This window comes from Euleptes europaea, chromosome 19 (assembly GCF_029931775.1).
Source record: "Euleptes europaea isolate rEulEur1 chromosome 19, rEulEur1.hap1, whole genome shotgun sequence".
Classification (NCBI taxonomy): domain Eukaryota; kingdom Metazoa; phylum Chordata; class Lepidosauria; order Squamata; family Sphaerodactylidae; genus Euleptes; species Euleptes europaea.
Genome location: NC_079330.1, coordinates 8,559,847 through 8,584,183, shown reverse-complemented (window position 1 = coordinate 8,584,183; position 24,337 = coordinate 8,559,847). Strand labels below are relative to the sequence as shown.

Here is a 24,337-nt window from a genome sequence, read left to right as displayed (position 1 = left end):
ACCTCTTCATTCATACATAACATTACACAGAGGGTTCCTCATCATTTTGTGTTATTATAAAGGAAGCTAGTCTAGATTTGTGTGTGTGTGTTCCTCCAGCCAATACCCTACAGTTAGAAGGAGCTCAGAGATCTCCGCTATGGAATATACAGTAGGGTCAAAAGAAGACAGTTCATTATCACTTGACCTTCTAATTTGCGCCACGTCGTCTCACGGTTTGGATTTCCCTGCGGTTTCTTGCTTCCTAATTTCTCTTGGTCGGAATCGCTGGCTCAGCTCCTCGGTAAACACGGAGCAGCAAGATTTCTAATGCAAGGAGAAGAAACAGGGAGGGGAAAGAGATGCTAGTTTCTCCAAAACCCAGACTGACCAATGTTGGACTTCGGTTCTACTGCAGAGCCGTTGGAACATGTGCGCCGTGTCACCATACCCAGGCGAGGAGGGTTGATAATGAGCCCCTGCAACCGATTGTGTACTATTAAAGCCCAAGATTTATTTAGAATAGTGATTTGAGAATTGAAGAGGAAGAAGAGTTGGTTTTTATACCCCGATTTTCTCTACCGAAAGGGACACATAAACACATGAAGCCGCCTTCTACTGAATCAGACCCTCGGTCCATCAAAGTCAGTATTGTCTACTCAGACTGGCAGCGGCTCTCTGGGGTCTCAGGCAAAGGTCTTTCACATCACCTCCTTGCCTAGTCCCTTTAACTGGAGAAGCCAGGGATTGAACCTGGGACCTTGCACATGCCAAGCAGATGCTCCACCACTGAGCCGCAGCCCCTTACAATCACCCTCCCATCCCCTCCCCACAACAGACACTTTGTGAGGTAGGTGGGGCTGAGAGAGCTCTAAGAGCACTGTGACTAGCCCACAGTCATCCAGCAGGCTTCATGTGAAAGAGTGGGGAATCAAAACCGGTTCTCCAGATTAGAGTCCACCACTCTCAACCATGACACCACGCTGGCTCTCAATAAATCGAGATTTATTGTAGAAACATCAGCCATCAAAGAAGCTTAATGAAATCTTCCAGGCCTTTGTGAGCAGTACAGAAGGGGGAAGCCAGAGAGAAGGGCTTCAGTTTGCGAGAGTAAGGGACCCATATGAGCACTCTGCTACAAAAATAACTATGGATCGTTTTCTTAAAAACCATGCATTAGCAGCAGCCTAGTGCTGGAGGGGGAAGTCAGGAGCAAAATGAGATGGACACACAAAGGCAAGTTCAGCTTAAGAATTCAGTGAGGGGAAAGCTGGATTTTCCTGCAGGCTGTTGTTGTTTTTCTCAAGGGAAAAAGAAATAACTTTCCCTAATGAGCACCTTCTTTTTGAACAAAAGTAGGTTGGAAGGTCAGTTCGCACGACCCTTTGCATGTGAAAGAATGTTGTTTTTCTGGGTATGTGGCAAGGTTTCAAGCCTCGCTGCAAATACGAGTGTGAACAAAGTCATTGTCCCTCGTTGCCATTTAGCGTAAAGGCTGCAGTGTTTCATAGAATCATAGAGTTGGAAAGGACCACCAGGGTCAGATGGATATATGGTCTGAGTATAAGCCAACTTCATGAGGGTCACACAAAATCCAATGCGCTTACCTTCTCCTGGTCAGCTGTGCGCCGGCTTTTTTTGGATAGCTCAACTAGCGCAACGATCATTCCTATCAGGAGGCCGAGGGCAAGGATGAGGAAGATCCCGCCAAGGGCTTGAGGTTTCAAGGGGCTCCACTTGTCATGATCGTCCTGGAAGCAACTGCTCTCCCACCACTTGCTCCGAAGGTAGTCGAGGTCACCGGATTCTCCAAGTTTCAGGATCGCCACGGAGAATTTGTTCGTCCAGGGAGATCCTAAGGATGAAGATTAAACAGTAAAGAACTCACCCCTTCCTGGAAAGGGTGAGCAGATTCACACAAAAAATCACAACATCACACAAGGTTGGAAGAGACCACAAGGGCCATCCAGTCCCACCCCCTGCCATGCAGGATCCCACAATCAAACAAAATCCATCCAGTTCCATCCTGGTTTGGACTTGTTCCAGTTTGATGGCCTTCCAATTTTGCAGCACTTTAAGGAGTGAAGCCCAAGGAGCAGAGAGAGAATGCTCCTCACACGAACACATGAACACATGAAGCTGCCTTCTACTGAATCAGACCCTCGATCCATCAAAGTCAGTATTGTTTAGTCAGACCGGCAGAAGCTCCCCAGGGTCACAGGCGGAGGTCTTTCACATCACCTGCTTGCCTAGTCCCTTAACTGGAGATGCCAGCGATTGAACCTGGGACCTTCTGCATGCCAAGCAGATGCTCTACCACTGAGCCACGGCCCCTCCCACTGAGCCACGGCCCCTCATCATTTCCATAACCCCTGTGTAGAATGCAGCCAGTGTAGAATGCAGCCCAAACTCATTTTTCCCCGGTTACAAATTGTCTTATTCTTTGAAAAATGAGATCTGGGCAGAACAGTACACAATACACAATGAATAAATAAAAACAGTCTCATTTGCATTTAATTATCCCCAGCCCAAACTATTGGCATAGGTGTGTGTTTTTTTTAAAGAACGGAAGCCCTAATCATGATTATCTTCATTGTGTGTTCACTTAAAATTGTATTCAGTCCTTCCATTGGGTTCTGGGGTTTCACCAAATACTGTAAGCCTATTTGATTCTTCCCTAAGTGGTAGAGAAAGTTGGCATAGAAAAATCGACTCTTCTTCTTCACCCTGTTTCAGAATTCCACAGGCTCAAAGAAGTTGGGGACACATGTGCTTACTCACACCCAATCTTCATGACTTGCTATGCGCCTCGTCGTTTAAAAATGAAAACTGGTGTGTATTTTTCAGAATGCCAAATTCTGCTCGATACTAAATGGTACTTTCAGCCTAATAGTAGATCGGGGTGTGTCTGGCAAACAATAGGCATGCTGGTGAGCAAATGCAAAAGGCAAGCACAAACCAAAAATCAGGGAAGATGGGAGGAAGGAAAGAGTGAATGTTGCCTTTAGGGTCCCGAAAGGGGGCTGTGGTGGTATGTTAATGTGTGTGTGTGTTAAGTGCCATCAAGTCTCTTCCAACTCATGGCGACCCTATGAATCAGTGTCCTCCAAAATGTCCTATCTTTGACAGCCTTGCTCAGGTCTTGCAAACTGAGGGCTGTGGCTTCCTTTATCGAGTCCATCCATCTCTTGTTGGGTCTTCCTCTTTTCCTGCTGCCCTCAACTTTTCCTAGCATGATTGTCTTCTCCAGTGGCTCTTGTCCTCATAATGTGACCAAAATACGATCGCCTCAGTTTAGTCATTTTAGCTTCTAGGGTCAGTTCAGGCTTGATTTGATCTATAACCCACTGATTTGTTTTTTTTTTTTTTGTGGCAGTCCATGGTATCCGTGACACTCTCCTCCAACACCACATTTCAAAGGAGTCTAATAGCATGTATGGTAATAGCACAACCCAAAAAAGATTTGTGGCATCTGAAAGTCTGCCGTGAAACCCCCTCCTCTACCTGCTCAAAGCACTTTTTCGTTTAAACGTAGAATGAAAATAAACCATGGAGGACTCTTCTGAGCAGACTTCTGAATTTCTCCTCCCTGCTATTTTTGCGCCCAAATCCCCATGCTGGTTTTGCCTCCCCTTTGTACGAATCAATTGCTTCATTTTCATGCCGTTTTCCGTCTCTCTGAGCCAAATTTTCAATGTGGGACAATCAACCGACATTATGTGTTGTAAGTATAAATCCCATGTAAAATGCATACAAAAAGCATACCACTCCTGCCCTCTATAATTAAAGCCACCTGGCATCCAGATTACAAAATATGGGCTCTTTTGCCTCTGAATTGTCGCCTTCCCTTGTTTGCTCCAGAGGCAGAAGTGATGGGGTGGGAGGAAGCAGAGATCAGTTGCCTCTACACTGCTACTACTCCAGCTCTACGCAAGGCTTTCTCCTTAGCTGGATTTAACGCATTACCATCAGCTCTATTAACCGGAAGTTATCAGGGTGTTCTCTTCTCTGACAGACTCTGTCCCTGCTCCAATGAAGAGGTTGAAACTATTCAACATGTTTTCTTCCGATGCCCCTTTTATCAATCGCTACGTTTTAAAAATTTTAAATCCTATTTTAACCCATATTGTGGGATTCCCTAATTACCAAATGGTTCTCATTCTACTTAATAATCAGGATTATAATATTACAGAAGCTGTGGCTAATTTCCTTGTCGGTATGATTGCAATTCGTTGGGCCTAAAATAGCTCTTCAGTGTGTTACTGTATTAGCTAAATGTTTTCTCTTTTTTTATGCCAATAAAGGTACTTGCTTGCTTGCTGCTATTGGGCCCATCCCTGAAAGTTAACAGTGGTTGGCGGAGGGGGTGTTACCTTGCGGTGTAGCAATGCCAAAGCCCCTTGCCCCAAGGACCTCCGGGGACCGGACCAAGTTGCAGTGCTGTGCAACAGCCAGATCTTGAGAGATGGTTTCTCCGATGAAAGCGTAATTTGAATCCAGTACGCGCTGAATGGCCTCCTGGTAGCTCTTGACAAAAACAGTGTCCTTCTTCTTGTTCATGGACTCGTAGACCATCTGCTGAATGGGATTCTTGGAGTTCTGAAAGCACAACAACCTTGCTTTATGAAGGCTCATTGAAAAGGAGCTGTCCTTCACCCAAGCCATCCAGACAAGGCCCCACGTGTGTCACGTTGGCCCAGCTGAGCATAATATTATAGATCAGGTGTCCCAGATAGAAGAGGGGAAGAAGAGTTGGTTTTTATACGCCAACTTTCTCTAGAAGAAGAAGAAGGAGGAGGAAGAGGAGGTTTTTATATTCCGACTCTCTCTACCACTTAAGAAAGAATCAAACCGGCTTACAATCACCTTCCCCTCCCCTCCCCACAACAGACACCCTGTGAGGCAGGTGGGGCTGAGAGAGCTCTAACAGAGCTGTGACTAGCCCAAGGTCACCCAGTTGGCTTTGTGTGTAGGAGAGGGGAAACCAACCCGGTTCACCAGATTAGCCTCCGCTTCTTGTGTGGAGGAGTGGGGAATCAAACCCGGTTCTCCAGATTAGAGTCCACCGCTCCAAACCACTGCTCTTAACCACTGCACCCCGCTGGAGTGGGGTTGTTATGTGTGTTTGAAGGAGCAGAGACAGTTTTAAGACTGTACATGGAAAAGGTATTCTTTACTGTGAGAGGGAGACTTGACAGCACTTTCCACTACATTGTAGACATGTATACAAAGTAAAAAATATATATAATAAACACACCACTGGGGAATGAGAATCGGAAATGCATGTATGAAGCCAGGCTGCAGAACCATGGCTGTGCTGCTAGCAACCAGGAGGCTCTGGAGCCAGCATGGTGTAGTGGTTTGGAGTGGTGGACTCTGAGTTGGAGAACTGGGTTTGATTCCCCCATTCTTTCACATGAGCGGCGGAGGCTAATCTGGTGAACCGGGTTGGTTTCTCCACTCCTACGCATGAAGCCAGCTGGGTGACCTTGGGCTAGTCTCAGCTCTCTCAGCCCCACCTACCTCACAGGGTGTCCGTTGTGGGGAGGGGAAGGGAAGGTGATCGTAAGCCGGTTTGATTCTTCCTTAAGTGGTAGAGAAAGTCGGCATATAAAGCCAACTCTTCTTCTCTTCTTGAAGTTAGCCCACCTTGAAATAGAGCAGTGTGGAAGAGCTGGCCATGGTCCCGAACTCCAGGTGCCTCTGCTTCACCAGGTCTTCAAAGGTCTGGATGGAGAGCTGCTCCGAGCCCGACTCCAAAACAAAGCTGAAGCCGGCGATGTAGGCGGACAGCAGCACGATGCTGAACAGCCACCAGATGGCAGAGATTATCCGCACGGAGACGGACTTCGGCGGAGGCACGGCACCTGTCGGGATAACGCAGAATGAGATTTTAACAGCCACTATCGGAGCATCCAGAAAGAAGAGGAGGAGTAGTAGTAGTTGGTTTTTATATGCTGACTTTCTCTACAAGAAGAAGAAGAAGAAAGAGGAGGAGAAGGAGGAGGATTCTATATGCTGACTTTCTCTACCACAGAAGAAGAGGAGTTGGTTTTTATATGCCGACTTTCTCTACCACTTAAGGAAGAATCAAACCGGCTTACAATCACCTTCCCTTCCCCTCCCCACAACAGACACCCTGTGAGGTAGGTGGGGCTGAGAGAGCTCTAAGACAGCTGTGACTAGCCCAAGGTCACCCAGCTGACTTCATGTGAAGGAGAGGAGAAACCAGCCCGGTTCACCAGATTAGCCTCCGCTTCTTGTGTGGAGGAGTGGGGAATCAAACCCGGTTCTCCAGATTAGAGCCCACTGCTCCAAACCACCGCTCTTAACAACTACACCACGCTGGCTCCCACTGAGGGTGTGGACAAGAGGCAAGTAGAAGCCTAAATAGCCCCGGCTAGCTGGAGATTGTCAGAGCTTGGAAGCTAAGCAGGGTTGGACACGGCCCGTACGTGGATGGGAGACCACCAAGGAAGTCCACGGTTGCTTCGCAGAGGCATCATGTGTAAACTGTTGTCCAGTTTGCAAGCCAACTTATGGCAACCCCTCAGGGATTTGAAGGCAAGAGACTAACAGAAGTGGTTTGGCATTGCCTTCCTCTGCACAGCAACCCTGGCCTTCCTCGGTGGTCTCCCATCCAATTACTAACCAGGGCTGACCCTGCTTAGCTTCTGAGACCTGATGATATCAGCTAGCCTGGGCCATCCAGGTCAGGGCATGGGCAGCCAATGGCAAACCACCTCTCTCATCTCTTGCCTTCAAAACCCCATGAGGGAGTTGCCAGAAATCTCTCATGTCCTTTACACCCTGCTCACAATTAAGCAGACGTTTCACTGTACCTAACAATAATTGCATGCTTAACGTTTCTGAGTTTGCGTCAATTACCGCTTCCCCCCCCCCCCCCAAAAAAGGGAAAGAAAACGTCTTGCTTTTCTACAGGGCCAAGACGTTGAAAGAAACAAACCTTATCATTATGTTACCTTTTAAGTCGTTTATGAGCGAATGTGCCAGAGGCTGATTTTGATCAGGGAAGCTGTATGGTGACAGCCCTAATTAAAGTGGAGAAAAATCTAAGGGCAGGTAGGGATGCTGCTGGGTCTTGAAATGCACGGTTGGGCTTCGAGTAATGACAGACCGTTCCCCCGTTGGCCCCACCCGACTTACCTTGTAACGCAAGCGCTCCTGCTCCAAACCACAGGCTGTTCAGGAAGGTAAAAGGCGTGTCTTCGTTTCCGTCCCATTCACAAGGACTCACTCTGTGGAGAGGAAAGTAACCGCATCACCTTGCTTGGAATATACTTTGGTGCAACAAATTCCCAAATAGGGAATCAGTAAAATTTCACATCCCCACCCTTTTGACATGAAAAATCCCCATTTTGATTTTGTTCCTTCCATTGGGCAAATCAAACCCATGATTATTTTTTTTTACCATTTTTGAATTGGGGGGGGGGGAGATGCTTTCCCCCATTATGCATTTTAATGATATTTTGGTGTAAAATGCCATAAAAGAAATAGAGAACAAAAGCAACGAAAATAGGCAGAAACACTTGCAACAACAGAAGAAGAAGAAGGAGGAGGAGGTTTTTATATGCCGACTCTTTCTACCACTTAAGGAAGAATCAACCCGGCTTACAATCACCTTCCCTTCCCCTCCCCACAACAGACACCCTGTGAGGTGTCTGTTGTGAGGCTGACAGAGCTCTAAGAGAGCTGTGAATAGCCCAAGGTCACCCAGCAGGCTTCATGTGGAGGAGCGGGGAAACCAACCCAGTTCACCAGATGAGCCTCCGCCGCTCATGTGGAGGAGTGGGGAATCGAACCTGGCAGAAGGGAAATTGTACCTGGCAGCCAGGAACAAACAAAGGGAGGCTAACACGTAGGCAGCCAGGATGCCAGCCCACATCTCCTTGCTGAAGGGGGCCAGGAAGTGGAAAAGAGAAGCGTCTTCCAAGGTGGTGTCCCTCTCCAGCAGGATGCCGATGCCCGTATGCAGGAAGGGCTGGGTGAAGTCGACGACGTCTTCTCTTACCGACGTGATGGTTAGTGGAGCGACAGCCAGATCTGCCTCCTGACAGAGGAAGTAGATTTTAACAGATGCTTGGGTGTGTGTGTGTGTGTGGGGGGGGCTTTTCTTGGTGCAAGGTCACACATGAACACATGAAGCTGCCTTATACTGAATCAGACCCTTGGTCCATCAAAGTCAGTACTGTCTACGCAGACCGGCAGCGGCTCTCCAGGGTCTCGGGCAGAGGTCTTTCACATCACCTGCCTGCCTGGTCCCTTTAACTGGAGATGCTGGGGACTGAATCTGGGGCCTTCTGTATGCCAAGCAGATGCTCTACCACTGAGCTACAGCCCCTCCCCAAGCAAGGTCACTTGCTTTCCCAACACACAGACAACTCCTTCCGCTGCCTCCATTCCTGGTTGAAAAGTCGTATTTATTGCTGTTCGTAGTAGCCCAATCAACTTCAAGAAGCACCCAAAGGATGGTCTAGGCCCAAGACAGCCAACTGGTAGCCCATGGCCAAAGTCATTTGTCTCTCTGGCCTCCACTACCTGACACGAATGCCCTGCCAAGGGAAAACAACCTAAGGGCCAAGATATCCTAGCTGTTCTGCCTTGGCAACATCCTCTCTTAAAATTAGCATGAGAGCCATTACTTCTGAAGTGGTGGAAATGTCTGCAGTTCAGGTTGCCAAGGTGTGGGTGGGGTAGGGTTGCCAAGCTCCAGGTGGTGGCTGGAGATCTGCTGGCATTACAAATGGTCTCCAGGTTACAGAGATCAATTCCCCTGGGGAAAATGGCCGCTTTGGAAGGTGGGCTCTATGGCATTATATCTAGGATAGCCAACCTCCAGGTACTAGTTGGAGACCTCCTGCTATTACAACTGATCTCCAGCCGATAGAGATCAGTTCACCTAGAGAAAAGGGCACATTTGGCAATTGGACTCTAGGGCATTGAAGTCCCTCCCCTCCCCAAACCCCGCCCTCCTCAGGCTCCACCCCCAAAACCACCCACTGGTGGCAAAGAGAGACCGGGCAACCCTAATTATATCCCACTGAGGTGCCTCCCCTCCCCAAACTCCACCCCCAAAATCTCCAGATATTTCCCGACCCAGAGCTGGCAACCCTACTTCTGATGTGGCCCCCTAGTACTCCTAGAAGAGTAGGGTTGCCAGGTCTCTCTTTGCCATCGGCGGGAAGTTTTTTGGGCAGAACCTGAGAAGGGTGGGGTTTGGGGAGGGGAGGGACTTCAATGCCATAGAGTCCAATTGCCAAAGTGGCCATTTTCTCCAGGTGAACTGATCTCTATTGGCTGGAGATCAGTTGTACTAGCAGGAGATCTTCTGCTGTTACCTGGAGGTTAGTAGGAGAAAAAGACACCACTGTACTATCAGGAGATTAGGAAATCAGTACAGGGGCGACAAAAATGTACAATAACAATTACTGTTAAGTGCAACCAATGTTTATCCTATGGTGTCTAAATACATATATACATATAAACATACAGTGTTATGTACAAGCATACCAAAATAACAAGCACAACCAAACAAGTCCACATGGATGGTGACACAGACACTAACAAAATTCACAAAAATGCAAGGTCCTTGGCAAGGTGCTGCATTCTTCTATAAGTCCCATGCAGGTAAGTGTGCAATTCTAGCAGAAATACCAATTTTAGAGGAGTAACTTGATGGAGGATACGGCCGTTTCAAATTCTTATGGGTAGAATTCTTCATCAGTCCTTCCTATTCCAATATGTAATATTTTAAAATGCAATAAATATAATATGTTTCAAATATAAAATTACAAAAATAGTTCATTTAATAAATACAATAAATATAAGAATACTTACATATAGATTCCTCTAATATTGCACATCTTAAAGATTAAATTTCAAAATGCTGGATGCATGTTAGTTCCCACGAAGGGTAGTTATCATTAAGGCAGCCATGTATGCAAAGTGAAACCTATTTCCTAAATACCAATCCACACTAGAAGGCTTAAGCGTTAACAATACACATCTGTGCTGTGCCGGCTGCAAGATCGACCCGTCTTAAAGGCGTATTAACCAATTACAGGAAACAAGAAAGATCGTAATTTACAAACTGTCAAACTAAACACTGTGTTTACTGCTTACTTTGTCCATGTGGCAAAATTTACGTGGGATCTTGTATTCGGGCTGTAAAAACGCGCATATTGGAGCACAGATCTAGGATCAGGCTACAGGTGGTCTCTGCCCCGGTTGTAGAACATTTTTTGCGCTTTCATCATAGTGAAAATGACCTCCGATTTTTTGTGTTATGGAAGCTTAACCCCAAAAGGTTTAATAAGGAAGACAATGTTAGACTGTTAAGGCAAAAAGAATCATATTTTATTCACATTTTGAAAACAGTAGCCCCGTACGGCTTGAACTTAGAGAATGATCTTTCTTGTTTCCTGTAATTGGTTAATACGCCTTTAAGACGGGTCGATCTTGCAGCCGGCACAGCACAGATGTGTATTGTTAACGCTTAAGCCTTCTAGTGTGGATTGGTATTTAGGAAATAGGTTTCACTTTGCATACATGGCTGCCTTAATGATAACTACCCTTCGTGGGAACTAACATGCATCCAGCATTTTGAAATTTAATCTTTAAGATGTGCAATATTAGAGGAATCTATATGTAAGTATTCTTATATTTATTGTATTTATTAAATGAACTATTTTTGTAATTTTATATTTGAAACATATTATATTTATTGCATTTTAAAATATTACATATTGGAATAGGAAGGACTGATGAAGAATTCTACCCATAAGAATTTGAAACGGGTGTATCCTCCATCAAGTTACTCCTCTAAAATTGATATTTCTGCTAGAATTGCACACTTACCTGCATGGGACTTATAGAAGAATGCAGCACCTTGCCAAAGACCTTGCATTTTTGTGAATTTTGTTAGTGTCTGTGTCACCATCCATGTGGACTTGTTTGGTTGTGCTTGTTATTTTGGTATGCTTGTACATAACACTGTATGTTTATATGTATAGTAGTTACCTGGAGGTTGGCAACCCTATAGCAGAGGGACCTGGAAACCCTAGTCTAGAAACATCCTTACGGGCAAGCCCACATGTCATAATTTGAGGAACCATGCTTAGAAGAAAGCTCACCTTCCTCACAATCTCGCCGATCATCCCAGTCCAGTTCCCGTTGGTGCTTATCGAGCCGTATTTCCCATCCTTCACAACGCTCACTTTGTACCTGAAGTGCAGCGTTTCAGACAGCTTCTCCAGAAGGTCAATGCAGTAGCCTTCCAGTTCGGTGCCCCGGGCCATCACATAGGGGTCTTCCTATGGACGAGGCAATGGGAACGAGTTAAAAGAGCAGGTTCACACCTACAGATTGCCCTGACGCGACAAACTACATGGATGAACAGACAACGTTGCCTCAGATTGAGTCAGACCTTTGGCCCATCTAGCTCAGCCTACTGACATATTTATTTATTTATTTAAAACATTCATTACCCACCTTTCTTCCTTACAGGGCTCAAGGCAGCTTAGATTATAAATAAACTACATAAAACCGATTGCATTCAATGCATAAAACCAACATTTATAATCACAATTTAGGACTTCTTTAATCAAATGCAGGCCTAACTAGAACCATCGTCAGCTCAGGGTGGCCAGGTCCCTCTTCGCAACCAGCGGGAGGTTTTTGGGGTGGAGCCTGAGGAGGGCAGGGTTTGGGGAGGGGCTTCAATGTCATAGAGTCCAATTTCCAAAATGGCCATTTTCTCCAGATGAACGGATCTCTATCAGCTGGAGATCAGTCGTAATAGCAGGAGATCTCCAGCTAGTACCTGGAGGTTGGCAACCTTATGAAGGGCAAGATACAAATGTAATCAATAGAAAACAGTAGTGTGGAGCCAAACTAGTGGTGGGCATGTTTCACACAAAAAAAGAATAATGTACCCATTTTAACTGATCCTTCCAGGCAGGGGTTCAAAAGAGAGTATAAATATTTATGCAAGAATTTGGGCTGCCTCAACTGATACCCTTGGGTTGCTAGCAAAGTAGTTTTGCAACAACAATAACTACTACTACTATTACTACTACTACTACTACTACTATTATTATTTATACCCCGCCCTCCTCTGCCGAATCGGGATCAGGATGGATAACATGTCAGAATACATCATATAACTACAGTTAAAACCATCTAAAACCACATAAAACACAGATGCAGGTGACATAATTGCATCCCCTTGATCATCCCTGGAAGTCCTTCATCTTCTCCTTCGACATGACCTTTTTTATCCTTGCCAAGAGTAACAGTGTCAGATATTTTCTACTCTCTTGCTAATTAATTTCTGAGCCAAGAAGTGCTGGAGTGCCTTACCAAGATGGTGGTGACGTACAACATCGGCAAGTCCTTCCTGCCTCCTCCTCCGACAGAATCCGCGTCCTGCGGACAAAAACGTCAACAGCAGTAAGAGATGCACGTCTGGGGGACCTGCACGAGAACACTGAGAGCTGGTTGACTTGCAAACACACCCTGAAGCGGGGCTTCTTTTTAAAACAAAAGCTTTTCATTTTCAGGAGTAGATGTTGAATTGCCAGGTCCCTCTTCGCCACCGGCGGGAGGTTTTTCGGGCGGAACCTGAGGAGGGCGGGGTTTGTGGAGGGGAGGGACTTCAATGCCATAGAGTCCAATTGTCAAAGCAGCCATATTCTCCAGGTAAACTGATCTCTGTCGGCTAGAGATCAGTTGTAATAGCAGTTGTAATACCACTATATCATAAATTAATACATAATATTTATGTTAATTATTACTTGTTAATTAGTATTATGTATTAATTTATGATATAGTGGTCCCTGAAGAAGGCGTTAATCGCCGAAACAGAAAGATCACCGGGCTTCTGTTGAGAACTACTGTACTACTGAATAACTACTCTCAAGAAGCATATCTGTGGAAGAAAGGGAGGTTGGCACCCCCTTTCATGGACTTACAACTTACCTATAATGTTGTTATTTGATTGTAACAAGGCATAGTCCTCTTTTCGGCGTTACTTTAAAGGCAATAATTAACAACACATGTTTTTGCCTACATACTATCAGTGGTGGATATGTTATTAAATACCACTACTATATAATCATTGTGTCTAGCTTCGTGAAGTGCTGTTTTCAGTTTGCTGAGTACCTGGAGGTTGGCAACCATAAGTAGACTCCACTTAGGTTTGACTGCTAAAGAACCCCTATCGGCCCTGGGAATCATCTGTGCCAGTTCTGGGTTGGGAAATACTTGGATATTTTGGGGGTGGGGCCTAAGGAGGGCGGGGTTTGGGGAGGGGGGACTTCAATGAGGTAAAAGGCCATAGAGTCCACCTCCCAAAGCAGCCATTTTCTCCAGGGAAACTGATGTGTCATCTGGAGACCAGTTATAATTCTGGGAGATCGCCAACCACCACCTGGAGGCTGGCCACCCTACGAGTCTCCAGCTAGGGTTGCCAGGTCCCTCTTCACAACCAGCGGGAGGTTTTTGGGGCGGAGCCTGAGGAGGGAGGGGTTTGGGGAGGGATTTCAATCATAACTAGGGTTGCCAACCTCCAGATAGTAGCTGGAGATCTCCTGCTATTACAACTGATCTCCAGTCGATAGAGATCAGTTCCCCTGGAGAAAATGGCCACTTTGGCCATTGGACTCTATGGCATTGAAGTCCCTCCCCTCCCAAACCCTGCCTTCTTCAGGCTCCCCACTGGTGGCGAAGAGGGACCTGGCAACCCTAATTATAGAGTCCAATTGCCAAACCGGCCATTTGCGCCAGGTGTTCTGATCTCTGTCGGTTGGAGATGAGTTGTAATAGCAGGAGATGTGTCATCTGGAGACCAGTTATAATTCTGGGAGATCGCCAACCACCACCTGGAGGTTGGCAACCCTACTGATTCAGTATCAGGCAGCTTCATGTGTTCATATGTTCAAGAATCATTCCTGTAGAAAGCTGATCTGGTCAAAGTCTTGGAGATCAGTCGTAATAGCAAGAGATCTCCACCTCGTACCTGGAGGTTGAGCAATCAAAATATACACCACCACACTACTACACACAGCCAGGAAATTAGTATGGAGACAGCCAGGAAATTAGTATGGAGTCGGCTAGTTAATTTCAAGTCAATCACAAACACAAAGTACTCCAAAACTTAACAATTTATCACATAGGTGCAAAAGTGCAAATGTGCAGTGAAAGGCTTACAACTTACAACATACAATTCTATATACAATCCTATGTTCTCAGTCCTATAAGGTAGCAATGGCTGAAGGATATCATGAAGGACCTTTCTTCCTCCCCACAGACCAGGGGATTCAGATTTTCCGAGTCACGCTCTTCTGCCCCGGCTCCTAATCCTCCTCTCCTCCCTCATCCTCGGCTCTTCATTGTCCCCCTAATTAAATGTGATGGTTTCAGCTTAACTCATGTTGCCAACACAAACCCACTCGAATGGAAACTGCCTTTGGAACGCACATCGGCCGTTCTTCGGTGTACAAGTTGTTTCAAAATGATCCATTTGTGTGGCGAAGGGGAAACAGCTGGAAGCCAATTAAGGCCTCATTAAGGGAGAGATTCCAGGAGGTTCAGAAAGAAGCAAGGAAAGAGAGAGGGGGGAGCATAACAGGAAGAAGAGCGACCTTCTACATATCACCTTTGAAAGGGCATAGCGAAGCATAAATGGTATATTTGTGAGGCTTTAAAAAAATTCTCGCACACGCACACCACCATGCCAAGGCACCAGGAGCAGAATGTAACCCGTTTTACAGTGTAATCGTTTATAGGGATGAGCAAATATTCCCTGTTTTATTTATGAACATTTCTTGTTCTTTTTCTAGCTCGGCAGTGTCCTTTTTGAGAGATGGTGACCAGAACTGCACATAGGGTGAAAACGCACGGTCGCTTTAGCCTCCTTTATTCCCTGTTTCAGCCAAGATTCAGCCAGGATTGAACGTGCATGCGCGTTCGATCCTGGCTGAATCGTGGCTGAAACAAGGAATAAAGGAGGCTAAAGCGACCATGCATTTTCGCCCAATATTGGGTGAAAACGCATGGTCACTTTAGTCTCCTTTATTCCCTGTTTCAGCCAGGATTCAGCCAGGATCGAACGCATGTTTGGCAAAACGCATGCATTCGATCCTGGCTGAATCCTGGCTGAAACAGGGAATAAAGGAGGCTAAAACTGCCATGCATTTTCACCCATTGTATTCCAAATGAGGATCAGAGCTGCATATAGTATTCCAAACGAGGCAGCATCTATACAGGGTAGGCTTGCCAGCTCCGGGTTGGGAAAAACCTGGAGATTTGGGGGATGCAGTCTGATGAGGGCGGGGTTTGACAAGGGGAGGGACTTCAATGCCATAGAGTCCAATTGCCAAAGCGGCCCTTTTCTCCGGGGGAACTGATCTCTATCGTCTGGAGATCAGTTGTAATAGCAGGTCTCTAGCCACCACCTGGAAGTTTGGCGACCCCAATACAGGGGCCTTATACGGCTGTTTTATTTTCAGTCCCCGCCCCAATTAATCCCTAAATGACATGAAACTGAAGAAACACAGGTTTTATTCTCACCAAGAATCGGCAGAATAAAAATATGGATTTCCAGGCAGAACAGCAAGGACGAGAAATTTGAAATGACTCCTGCCAAACTTTTACAAGACATGTGCCTGCTGGTGGGAAATGAACTTAGGGCGAAAACGCATGGCCGCTCTAGCCTCCTTTATTCCCAGTTTCAGCCAGTATTCAGCCAGGATCGGACGCACGTTCGGCGAAGCGCATGCATTCGATCCTGGCTGAATCCTGGCTGAAATAGGGAATAAAGGAGGCTAAAGCGACCGTACGTTTTCGCCCTTAGTGTATGTGCATGTGCCACAGAATTAAGTGACCAAAGGTCAAGGAAAAATCGACCTCCAAGGTCTAAGGTTATACAATATAAAGGTTATGTCAATACAAAATATGTATATATTTATTACAAACTAAAATCAATAACATATATAAGGCCCTGCAATAGCCTACCAAACCACATTGTTCTTATGAAGCATAGGTGAAATGCGTGGAGATTATGAAGTTGAATAAATTATTTTTTCCCCTGTACCAGTTGTTCTTTTGTCTTTTTTTGTGTGTGTTCTAGTTATTGGTGTGTCCCACTTTTTTACCTCTTGCATTGGCTCACCAATAAATATTACCAATCCAAAATTAAGTGTAACTCCAGACTCAGCAAATATGCCAGAAGAGAGGAACATACATACCTTGCTGATAGTATCATCATTCTCCGTAGCATCTGAAAACACAAACATCAGCGCATTATTAAAACTCTGCAAACACTATTGCGTGGTCATTCTTTTGCCATTCCCAGGTTTTGTAGCACTGTAGTGGTTAGAGTGTCAAGCTAGGATCTGGGAGACCTAGGTTTGATCTGCCATGGATGCTCACTGGATAACCTTGGGCCAATCACTTTCTCTCTCTGCCCAACCCACCTCAAAGGGTTGTTGTGAGGATAAGTAATACATACAAGTACAGAAAAAGAGAGAATAATGTTGTAAGCTGCTTTGAACACTCCCCGTTGAAGAGAAAAGGTGATAAATATCGAAATAAATAAACAAATAGATATATACATACATATATTGTCTATCTATCATGGCGTGTGAAAAACCGCTGCCTGAGACCCAGGAGAGCCGCTGCCGGTCTGAGTAGACAATACTGACTTTGATGGACCAAGGGTCTGATTCAGTAGAAGGTAGCTTCATGTGTGAGTTTCTGGAGAGGGGCTGTGGCTCAGTGGTAGAGCTTCTGCTCGGCATGGAGCAGGTCCCAGGTTCAATCCCCGGCATCTCCAGTTAAAGGGACCAGGCAAGTAGGTGACGTGAAAGACCTCCACTTGAGACCCTGGAGAGCTGCTGCCAGTCTGAGTGGACAATAATGACTTTGATGGACCAAGGGTCTGATTCAGTATAAGGCAGCTTCATGTGTTCATGTGAAGACCTTTGGATGAATTGACTGATAAACGTTGAGGGACTCCAAGTCCCCCTCTTTAGTTTTGTGTATGTGGTTTTTTTATTGTGGCCTCTATGATCATGTTTTAATTTTTGTGCGTGTAATTATTAAGAGCAGACTTAAGGGGCTCAGGACTAAACTAAATTAAATAGTCTTTTTTTTTTCTGTCCTTACAATCTCTCCTGAAGTTGGGGAAGCAGTCGCACATCTTTGAGCTACCTATGCGTGTGTGTTAAGTGCCGTCAAGTCGCTTCCGACTCATGGCGACCCTATGAATGAAAGTCCTCCAAAATGTCCTATCTTTGAGCTACCTATAGCAACCTCTATTATTCCTTTCTGGAAAACGGGTTTGTGTGCGTTTTTGTCAAGGAGCATCAAAATATCAGCTCACTTAGCGGAAACATGAGGAGGAAATTCCAGGATCTTGGCTGTCAGAACTCTCTTTCTCTTTTTTATATTGTTTATATATAAAAAAAAAAGGTTCATCAATTTTGCCTCTTCTGTCTTGGGCTAAACTCTATATTGTCCCTGAACAAAAGGGGCTTTTAGCCTCTCCACGGCAGCTCTCCATGGGATCTGGAGGAGGTCTCAAAGGAACCCTCTTGTTCCCTTTCAATGTCTCCTCGTTCGAGCCAGCAGGAGTTCCTTCAGCCTCCTTTTTAAAGACCTGTGCGGGAGCCTTGGAAGGGAACAAGTGGCTTTATTGAAGGCTTCGACCCCCCCACCGCGGAGTACAGGATGGGGGGGTGGGGGCTGCTCAAAGCCCCATTGTGGGAGATTACGTTTTTTTCTTTAAAAAAAAGAAAAAGGCACACAACCACCCAACTATTCTGAAAGGAGCCGTAAATAATCAGGCGGTAGCAGTAGCCCAAAGTTCGCGGCGGCGACATTTGTACGGCACCCAAATCTTTTTTGTCCGAGTCCCCGAACAAGTCCTGCGAAGAAAGGGGCCACGAGGGGTGATAACAACCATGGACGGTTCGGCGTATGAGGCTGAAATCCCAAACAGACTCAAGGCCTCAGGTGGGGAAAGCCACCCCTGGGCCAAACCCCAATCTTGACGACACAAATTGGCTGCGCTACATCACAGACAGGGGCCAGTCGGGTCCCTCGGGGAGATCCCACACAGAGACATTGGGCGAAAACGCATGGTCGCTTTATCCTCCTTTAATCCCTATTTTAGCCAGGATCGAACTCACATTAGGCGAAACGCATGTATTCGATCCTGGCTGAATCCTGGCCGAAACAGGGATTAAAGGAGGATAAAGTGACCGTGTGTTTTCACCCATTCATTCCCAGTTGTATGATGTAGAGGTAGGGTGGCCAACCTCCAGGTACTAGCTGGAGATCTCCTGCTATTACAACTAATCTCCAGCTGATAGAGATCAGTTCACCTGGAGAAAATGGCTGCTTTGGCAATTAGACTCTATGGCATTGTAGTCCCTCCCCTCCCCAAACCCCGCCCTCCTCAGGCTCCTCCCCAAAAACCTCCCGCCGGTGGTGAAGAGGGACCTGGCAACCCTAGGTAGAGGTGGGAAAAACCTCACTGAGGAATTTCACTCTTTGGCCTTTTATGCAGGGCCGTTTCCCCATGGTCACCCCCCACCGACTGCTTCGGGGCTTCCTTCTGATTATGCATGCCTTTTCCACCGGTCAGGGGTTGCCTCGCTCTCTCGGCGCATTTCGCCTGCATTTTCCAGATTCTGGCTAAAACAGCATCCAGAAAACGCGGGTAAAACGCATGGGGAGAGCGAGGCGGAAAAGGCCTGCATAATCAAAAGGAAGCCCCAAAGCGGTCGTGGGGGGGGGGGCTGACCGTGGGGAAACGCCCCTGCATAAAAGGCCTTTCATTTCCCTTCAGAACTGTGTGCATGTGACTACTACCTCCTAAAACCATTACAGTGCAATCCTAAAGAGAGTTAGTCCAGTCTAAGCCCATTCATTTCAATGGGCTTGGATTGCAGTAACTCTCCTTAGGGTTGTACTGTTAAATTCAAGTCCAGTTGAATTCAAGTTGCGCACCTTAGAGCTCAGCAAGATCGCCAGGGAATAAACTCCCTTCAAGGGGTTGAACTCCCTTCAAAAGCTTACACCCTGAAAATCTTGTTGATCTCAAGATGCTACTTAGGGTTCCTAGCTCCAGATTCAAAAATACTTGGAGATTTTGGGGGTGGAGCCTGAGGAGGGCGGAGTTTGGGTAAGGGAGGGCATCAATTGGGTATAGTGCCAACAGAGTCCACCTTCCAACGTGACAATTTTCTCCAAGTGAATTGATCCTTGTCACCAGGAGATCAGTTGTAATCCCAGGAGATCTCCAGCCACCACCTGGAGGTTGGCAACCCTATTGCTACTGGACTCTGCTCTAACTGTTCTACTACGGACTAACACAGTGGCCCTCTGAAACTATCCCCTGTAAGGTTATGTGGGAAAAACAAGAAGAAAGTGTGGGAAACAGCAGGAAATAAGAAGCTGAAAGGAACTTTTCTTCACAAAGGCTGGCTTATCCAGCTCACAAAGAACCATTCGGCATCGTTAAAAAATTCAGAAGTTCCTGGAACCCCTTCCCCATCATTCTGCATTTCCTGCATTGTTTCATACTCCAAAGAAATCATTCTTAAGAATCCTTTTTGTTCAAAGATTGATTCCCGATCTGCCTTATCCCATCAGGACACAGGTACTTCGTACTTGGCCTGAGAAGGAACCAACCAATCCATTTCCACGTTGTGAAATTTTGTTGGCATTGCTTCAGTCTGCCCCGAGGACAGCTTAATTGGGGGTAAAAAAAAATGGATTAATTTTAATAAGACATAATATAGGAAGCCTCTCTCGCCAAAGTTTCTAATCTTGCTGAAAGTCTTGTGGCCAGACTCAACAGGTTTGCTGTGAGGAGAAACCCAGCCATTCTCTTCACCAGTGGCAAAGTTTCGACGGAAACTCCAGATATATGGTCTCTGACAGTGGAAGATGAGTCTTGGCTATCATGTCTGTAAGTGTCCAATAGTAAAAAGCATTTGTCTCCTCCTTTTGTAAAAAGGCAAAAAGCCCCTTTATTTTACACCACAGCACTGTGTGGCAATAGGTTCCACAGGAACACGTGAAGCTATCTTATATATACTGAATCAGACCCTTGGTCCATCAAAGTCAGTATTGTCTACTCAGACCAGCAGCTTCTCTCCGTCTCAGGCAGAGGTCTTTCACATCACCTACCTGCCTAGTCCCTTTAACTGGAGATGCTGGGGACTGAACCTGGGACCTTCTGCATGCCAAGCAGATGCTCTACCACTTAGCCAATGCCCTTCCCTAAATAGAAGCTGCCTTCTACTGAATCAGACCTTTGGCCCATCAAAGTCAGTATTGTCTACTCAGACTGGCAGCGGCTCTCCAGGGTCTCAGGCAGAGGTCTTTCCCATCACCTCCTTGCCTAGTCCCTTTAACTGGAGATGCCGGGGATTGAACCTGGGACCTTCTGCATGCCAAGCGGATGCTCTACAAACTCAGTCACAGTCCCTTCCCTAAACAGGAACTTAATGTGACGTGGTTGTCAGGGGAAAACTCGTAAAAACCCTCTGCTGCTACCTCACCCGGTTGCTGCCAAACTGGAAGTGATGCAAAACAGCTGGGGGTGTTCCAGTTGCTCTGTAGCCTTCAGGGGGAAACATTAAAAAGCCCACCCTACATGGAAATGGTGAGGAAAGCTGGCAGAGACCCCAAATGTAGTGGCCAGGTCCAAATACGCCAGCAGCTGACTGAGGAATCTCATGGAAGTGTGGAGACAACCAGGGAAGACTCCTTGGAGGAACGTTCCAAGGAGGGAGTAGCCCCTTATAGAGGGTTGCCAGCTCCGGATTGGGAAATACCTGGAGATTTTTGGGGTGGACCCTGAAGAGGACGGGGTTTGGGGAGGGGAGGGACTTCAATGCCATAGAGCCCTATTGCCAAAGTGGCTGTTTTCTCCAGGGGAACTGATCTCAATCGGCTGGAGATCAGTTGTAATAGCGGGAGATCTCCAGCTAGTACCTGGTAGGGTTGCCAGGTCCCTCTTCACCATCAGCGGGAGGCTTTTGGGGCAGAGCCTGAGGAGGGTGGGGTTTGGGGAGGGGAGGGACTTCATTGCCATAGAGTCCTATCGCCAAAGTGGCCATTTTCTCCAGGCGAACGGATCTCTATCGGCTGGAGATCAGTTGTAGTAGCGGGAGATCTCCAGCTAGTACCTGGAGGTTAAACAAACGACAACAAGCACTGATGGCACACAACTTATATTATGATATAGGTGCAATCCCATTCAATATATAACAATATACAGAAAAATCAATAAGTCCCGAAAAGGTCTGTAAGATTTTTACAGAAAGTATGATGTTGCGCTGAATAGCGAAGCGGCTCCAGTCGAAGCGGAGACAGAGGCGGCACTTCAAGAAGGTAAGTGGAAAACCCAGACAGGAGTTCCTTGGCGCAAGACCAAAACGGAGGGTTTTACCGGTCTCCCATCTCGGGATGAAGTAACATTGCACCATAATTGTGGCTTAAGAACATAAGAGCATAAGAAAGGCCCTGCTGGATCAGACCAAGGTACATCGAGTCCAGCAGTCTGTTCACACAGTGGCCTCGTCTCCGCTTCGACTGGAGCCAGCGCAACATCATACTTTCTTTAAAAATCTTACAGACCTTTTCGGGACTTACTGATTTTTCTGTATATTGTTATATACTGAATGGGATTGCACCTATAGCATAATATAAGTTGTGTGCCATCAGTGCTTGTTGTCGTTTGTTTAACCTCCTACCTAAGCACGAGGTTTTGGATTCTAGTACCTGGAGGTTGGCAACCCTACTGACGGGCTTTGGAGGCCTTTCTAGTGTCGTTCTGCCCACTTCTGACACCGAGTAGTACGCATGTCGCACGCTCAAAACAGCAACCACCAAGGCGACGAACCTTGGCTGAAGAACCTCTGGTTTCCTCCCTCCACGCCGTGGCAATCTTCCATCATCCCCTTCCCCCGGCCGAAAATCTTGGCAATGACCATTGATCACAACAGCCAGGCTTGTTGTTTTCTGATTTTAGAACCGCCATGGCCTCTGGGGTGAGGGAGGAAAGGAACAGAGGGAGGGCGGGGGGCTTCTCCATGGGGGGAAAACTGCATGTCAAGCTTCAAGGACCTCCACAGGGCAAGGAGAACAAAGCAGGCTTTAACTTCTGGTGGCAATGCTAGTTAAGCTAGCCCAGCTGGATCTTAAGGTTGAGCTCCCAATTTTGTCTCTCTTTTTTTTCCCCAAAGTTCAAACATGGAAGATTTAAAACAAAAAACAAAAAAAAAACATAAGAACAGCAGTGCAAATTAGGAACAACAGAAATTTTTCCAGGACATCTGATTCCTGGGCTCTGAGAAGAAGAAAAAACCCTTTTGACAACCACTCCTCTGCAAGCAAAACAATCTAATCTTTGCAAAACTCAAGCTGATAAAGGAAGGCAAGCCCGCTTTAAGTTAAACTCTGAGCTACCATGTAAGTAGGGTTGCCAGGTCCCTCTTTGCAACCGGCGGGAGGTTTTTGGGGCAGAGCCTGAGGAGGGCGGGGTTTGGGGAGGGGAGGGAGTTCAATGCCATAGTCCCATTGCCAAAGCGGCCATTTTCTCCAGAGGAACTTATCTCTATCAGCTGGAGATCAGTTGAAATAGCAGGAGATCTCCAGCCAGTACCTGGAGGTTGGCGACCCTACCTGTGGCAGAAACAACAGGGCGCAGAGTTAGGGCACAGGAAGGCTCCCCTCTTCTCATCCTTTTCGATGCTCACACGCACACTGTTTTGTAGCCACAGACATACCCATCACACCCAGTTTGGCCCTGGCCTTGGCTGTCACCACGTCTTGTGGCAGGGAGTTCCACAAACTGACTTTACATTCCATTACAAAGTGTTTCCTTTTCTTAACTGTGAGTCTACTGCTGATCAGCTTCATCAGGCGACCCCAAGTTCTAACATGCAACAAAGAAGAGATGAATGGCCTTGGATTTTTTGAAAAAGAAATTGGGCCTCATTTGCACACAGAATTCCCGCACACAGCTTCAAAGGAGCCACGCCATCTCTTTTGTATCAAAAGAGCGAATTTCGAGAGCGACGAGCTTTCCGTTCTCACCTGCTTGGGTAGGTTCATCGAGCAAAAACAGAGCTGCACCCACACAAAAGGCAACCCAGAGAGATTTGTCCATTGAGACAGAAACGGCTGACGCTGAGAAGGAAGCCCCTGTTGAAGAAAATGCAAAAGAAATTGTACATTGAGGCAGATCACAGCATTTCAGTGACTATGCCATTTTGAAACGCAGGTGGGGGGGGACTGCAAGTTGAATGGGGGAACCAATGCCCTGGAAAGCTAGCGTACCAAGGGAAATAGTTGCAGCCTAGCATGCACCCTGACATATTAGATTTCTGCATGCAGGGAGTTTGCTAATTTACAGCGTAGAGTCAGAAAACATTCAGACGTGTGACTTCCCTGCTGAACTGGCACCGTCCCAGCAAGGCTGAGCCATGCAATTCTTTGGACCACGTGGATTGGCTCTTGGAGACAGGTCATAGCATCTGGGGTTATCCAAACTTGAGTATGGTGTTTAAAGAGACGTTGTTGTGGCTATGGGGGTTGTGGCTTTCCCCCCTCAGCTCAGGACCTAGACTCGGGGTGGGGGGGGTGATGCGCTTCCAAAATGCTTCTCACACGCAGATCCTGAGGGTCATTTCAAAACGGGGGAAGGAGACACTGATCTGGACTCTGATTGGAGGAAGGCGTTAGAACCCAGAGGGGTAGAAAATAGGTATGAATGGGAAACTTTCTTCCAGTGCCTTTAATAATGAATTGGCCAAGCATGTATTTCAGCCTGAAAATAAAGCTAACAAGACCAATTAAAACGAATGAAAAACAGAAATATGCAGAAATAATTACAATTTGGAGAGAGCTTTGTGAATGCTTCTGCATGCATCATGCAAGAAGCGAACAGTCCACTCCTTAGTAAAGATGTGTTTACTTCCCGTGTTCCTTTATGGATTCCTGCATTATTCTGCTGTTTCACCGCTCTCAAATTCTGAGAGCATTTCTAAAACTATTTTCAAATTAATCACTTGCCCCAGTTTTTGGCTCATTTGTATCTTTCCCCCCTTCTGTCACTGATGCACAAGCGGGCATTGATAAAACACAGCAATTTTGGTGTGATTTCGTGCACGTGATTGCATCGAGATTCTTTTAGTGCTCGGCTGACGCTTCGATATGCTCCAGCGCACCGGTGAAACATCACACAAAAAGAATCTTCATGTATCCATACGTACGCTCAGACCACTTTTCATGCAGCATACAATCACGTGTGTGTTTC

General features: G+C 46.4%; 1 protein-coding gene across 1 annotated transcript; it reads right to left on the bottom strand.

Moving 5' to 3' along the window:
* On the bottom strand, positions 1 to 23,223 carry LOC130491564 (probable glutamate receptor). Its single transcript, XM_056865328.1, has 10 exons — positions 23,116 to 23,223; positions 16,248 to 16,279; positions 12,361 to 12,426; positions 11,133 to 11,312; positions 7,824 to 8,050; positions 7,147 to 7,238; positions 5,629 to 5,846; positions 4,353 to 4,578; positions 1,587 to 1,834; positions 1 to 306 (listed from the first exon to the last, which is right to left on the bottom strand). Exons 1-10 carry the CDS (start codon positions 23,186 to 23,188, stop codon positions 211 to 213), a joined length of 1,458 nt encoding a protein of 485 aa, XP_056721306.1. The 5' UTR covers positions 23,189 to 23,223; the 3' UTR covers positions 1 to 210.
* Between the last annotated feature and the right edge of the window lie 1,114 nt (positions 23,224 to 24,337).

Coding starts and splice junctions, on each gene's coding strand:
- LOC130491564 (XM_056865328.1), bottom strand. CDS start 23,188: ATGGACAAATCTCTCTGGGTTGCCTTTTGTGTGGGTGCAGCTCTGTTT. Junction 7,239..7,823: donor TGTTTGTTCCTGGCTGCCAG/GTACAATTTCCC, acceptor TCCTCTCCACAG/AGTGAGTCCTTGTGAATGGG. Junction 5,847..7,146: donor AGGAGCGCTTGCGTTACAAG/GTAAGTCGGGTG, acceptor TTATCCCGACAG/GTGCCGTGCCTCCGCCGAAG.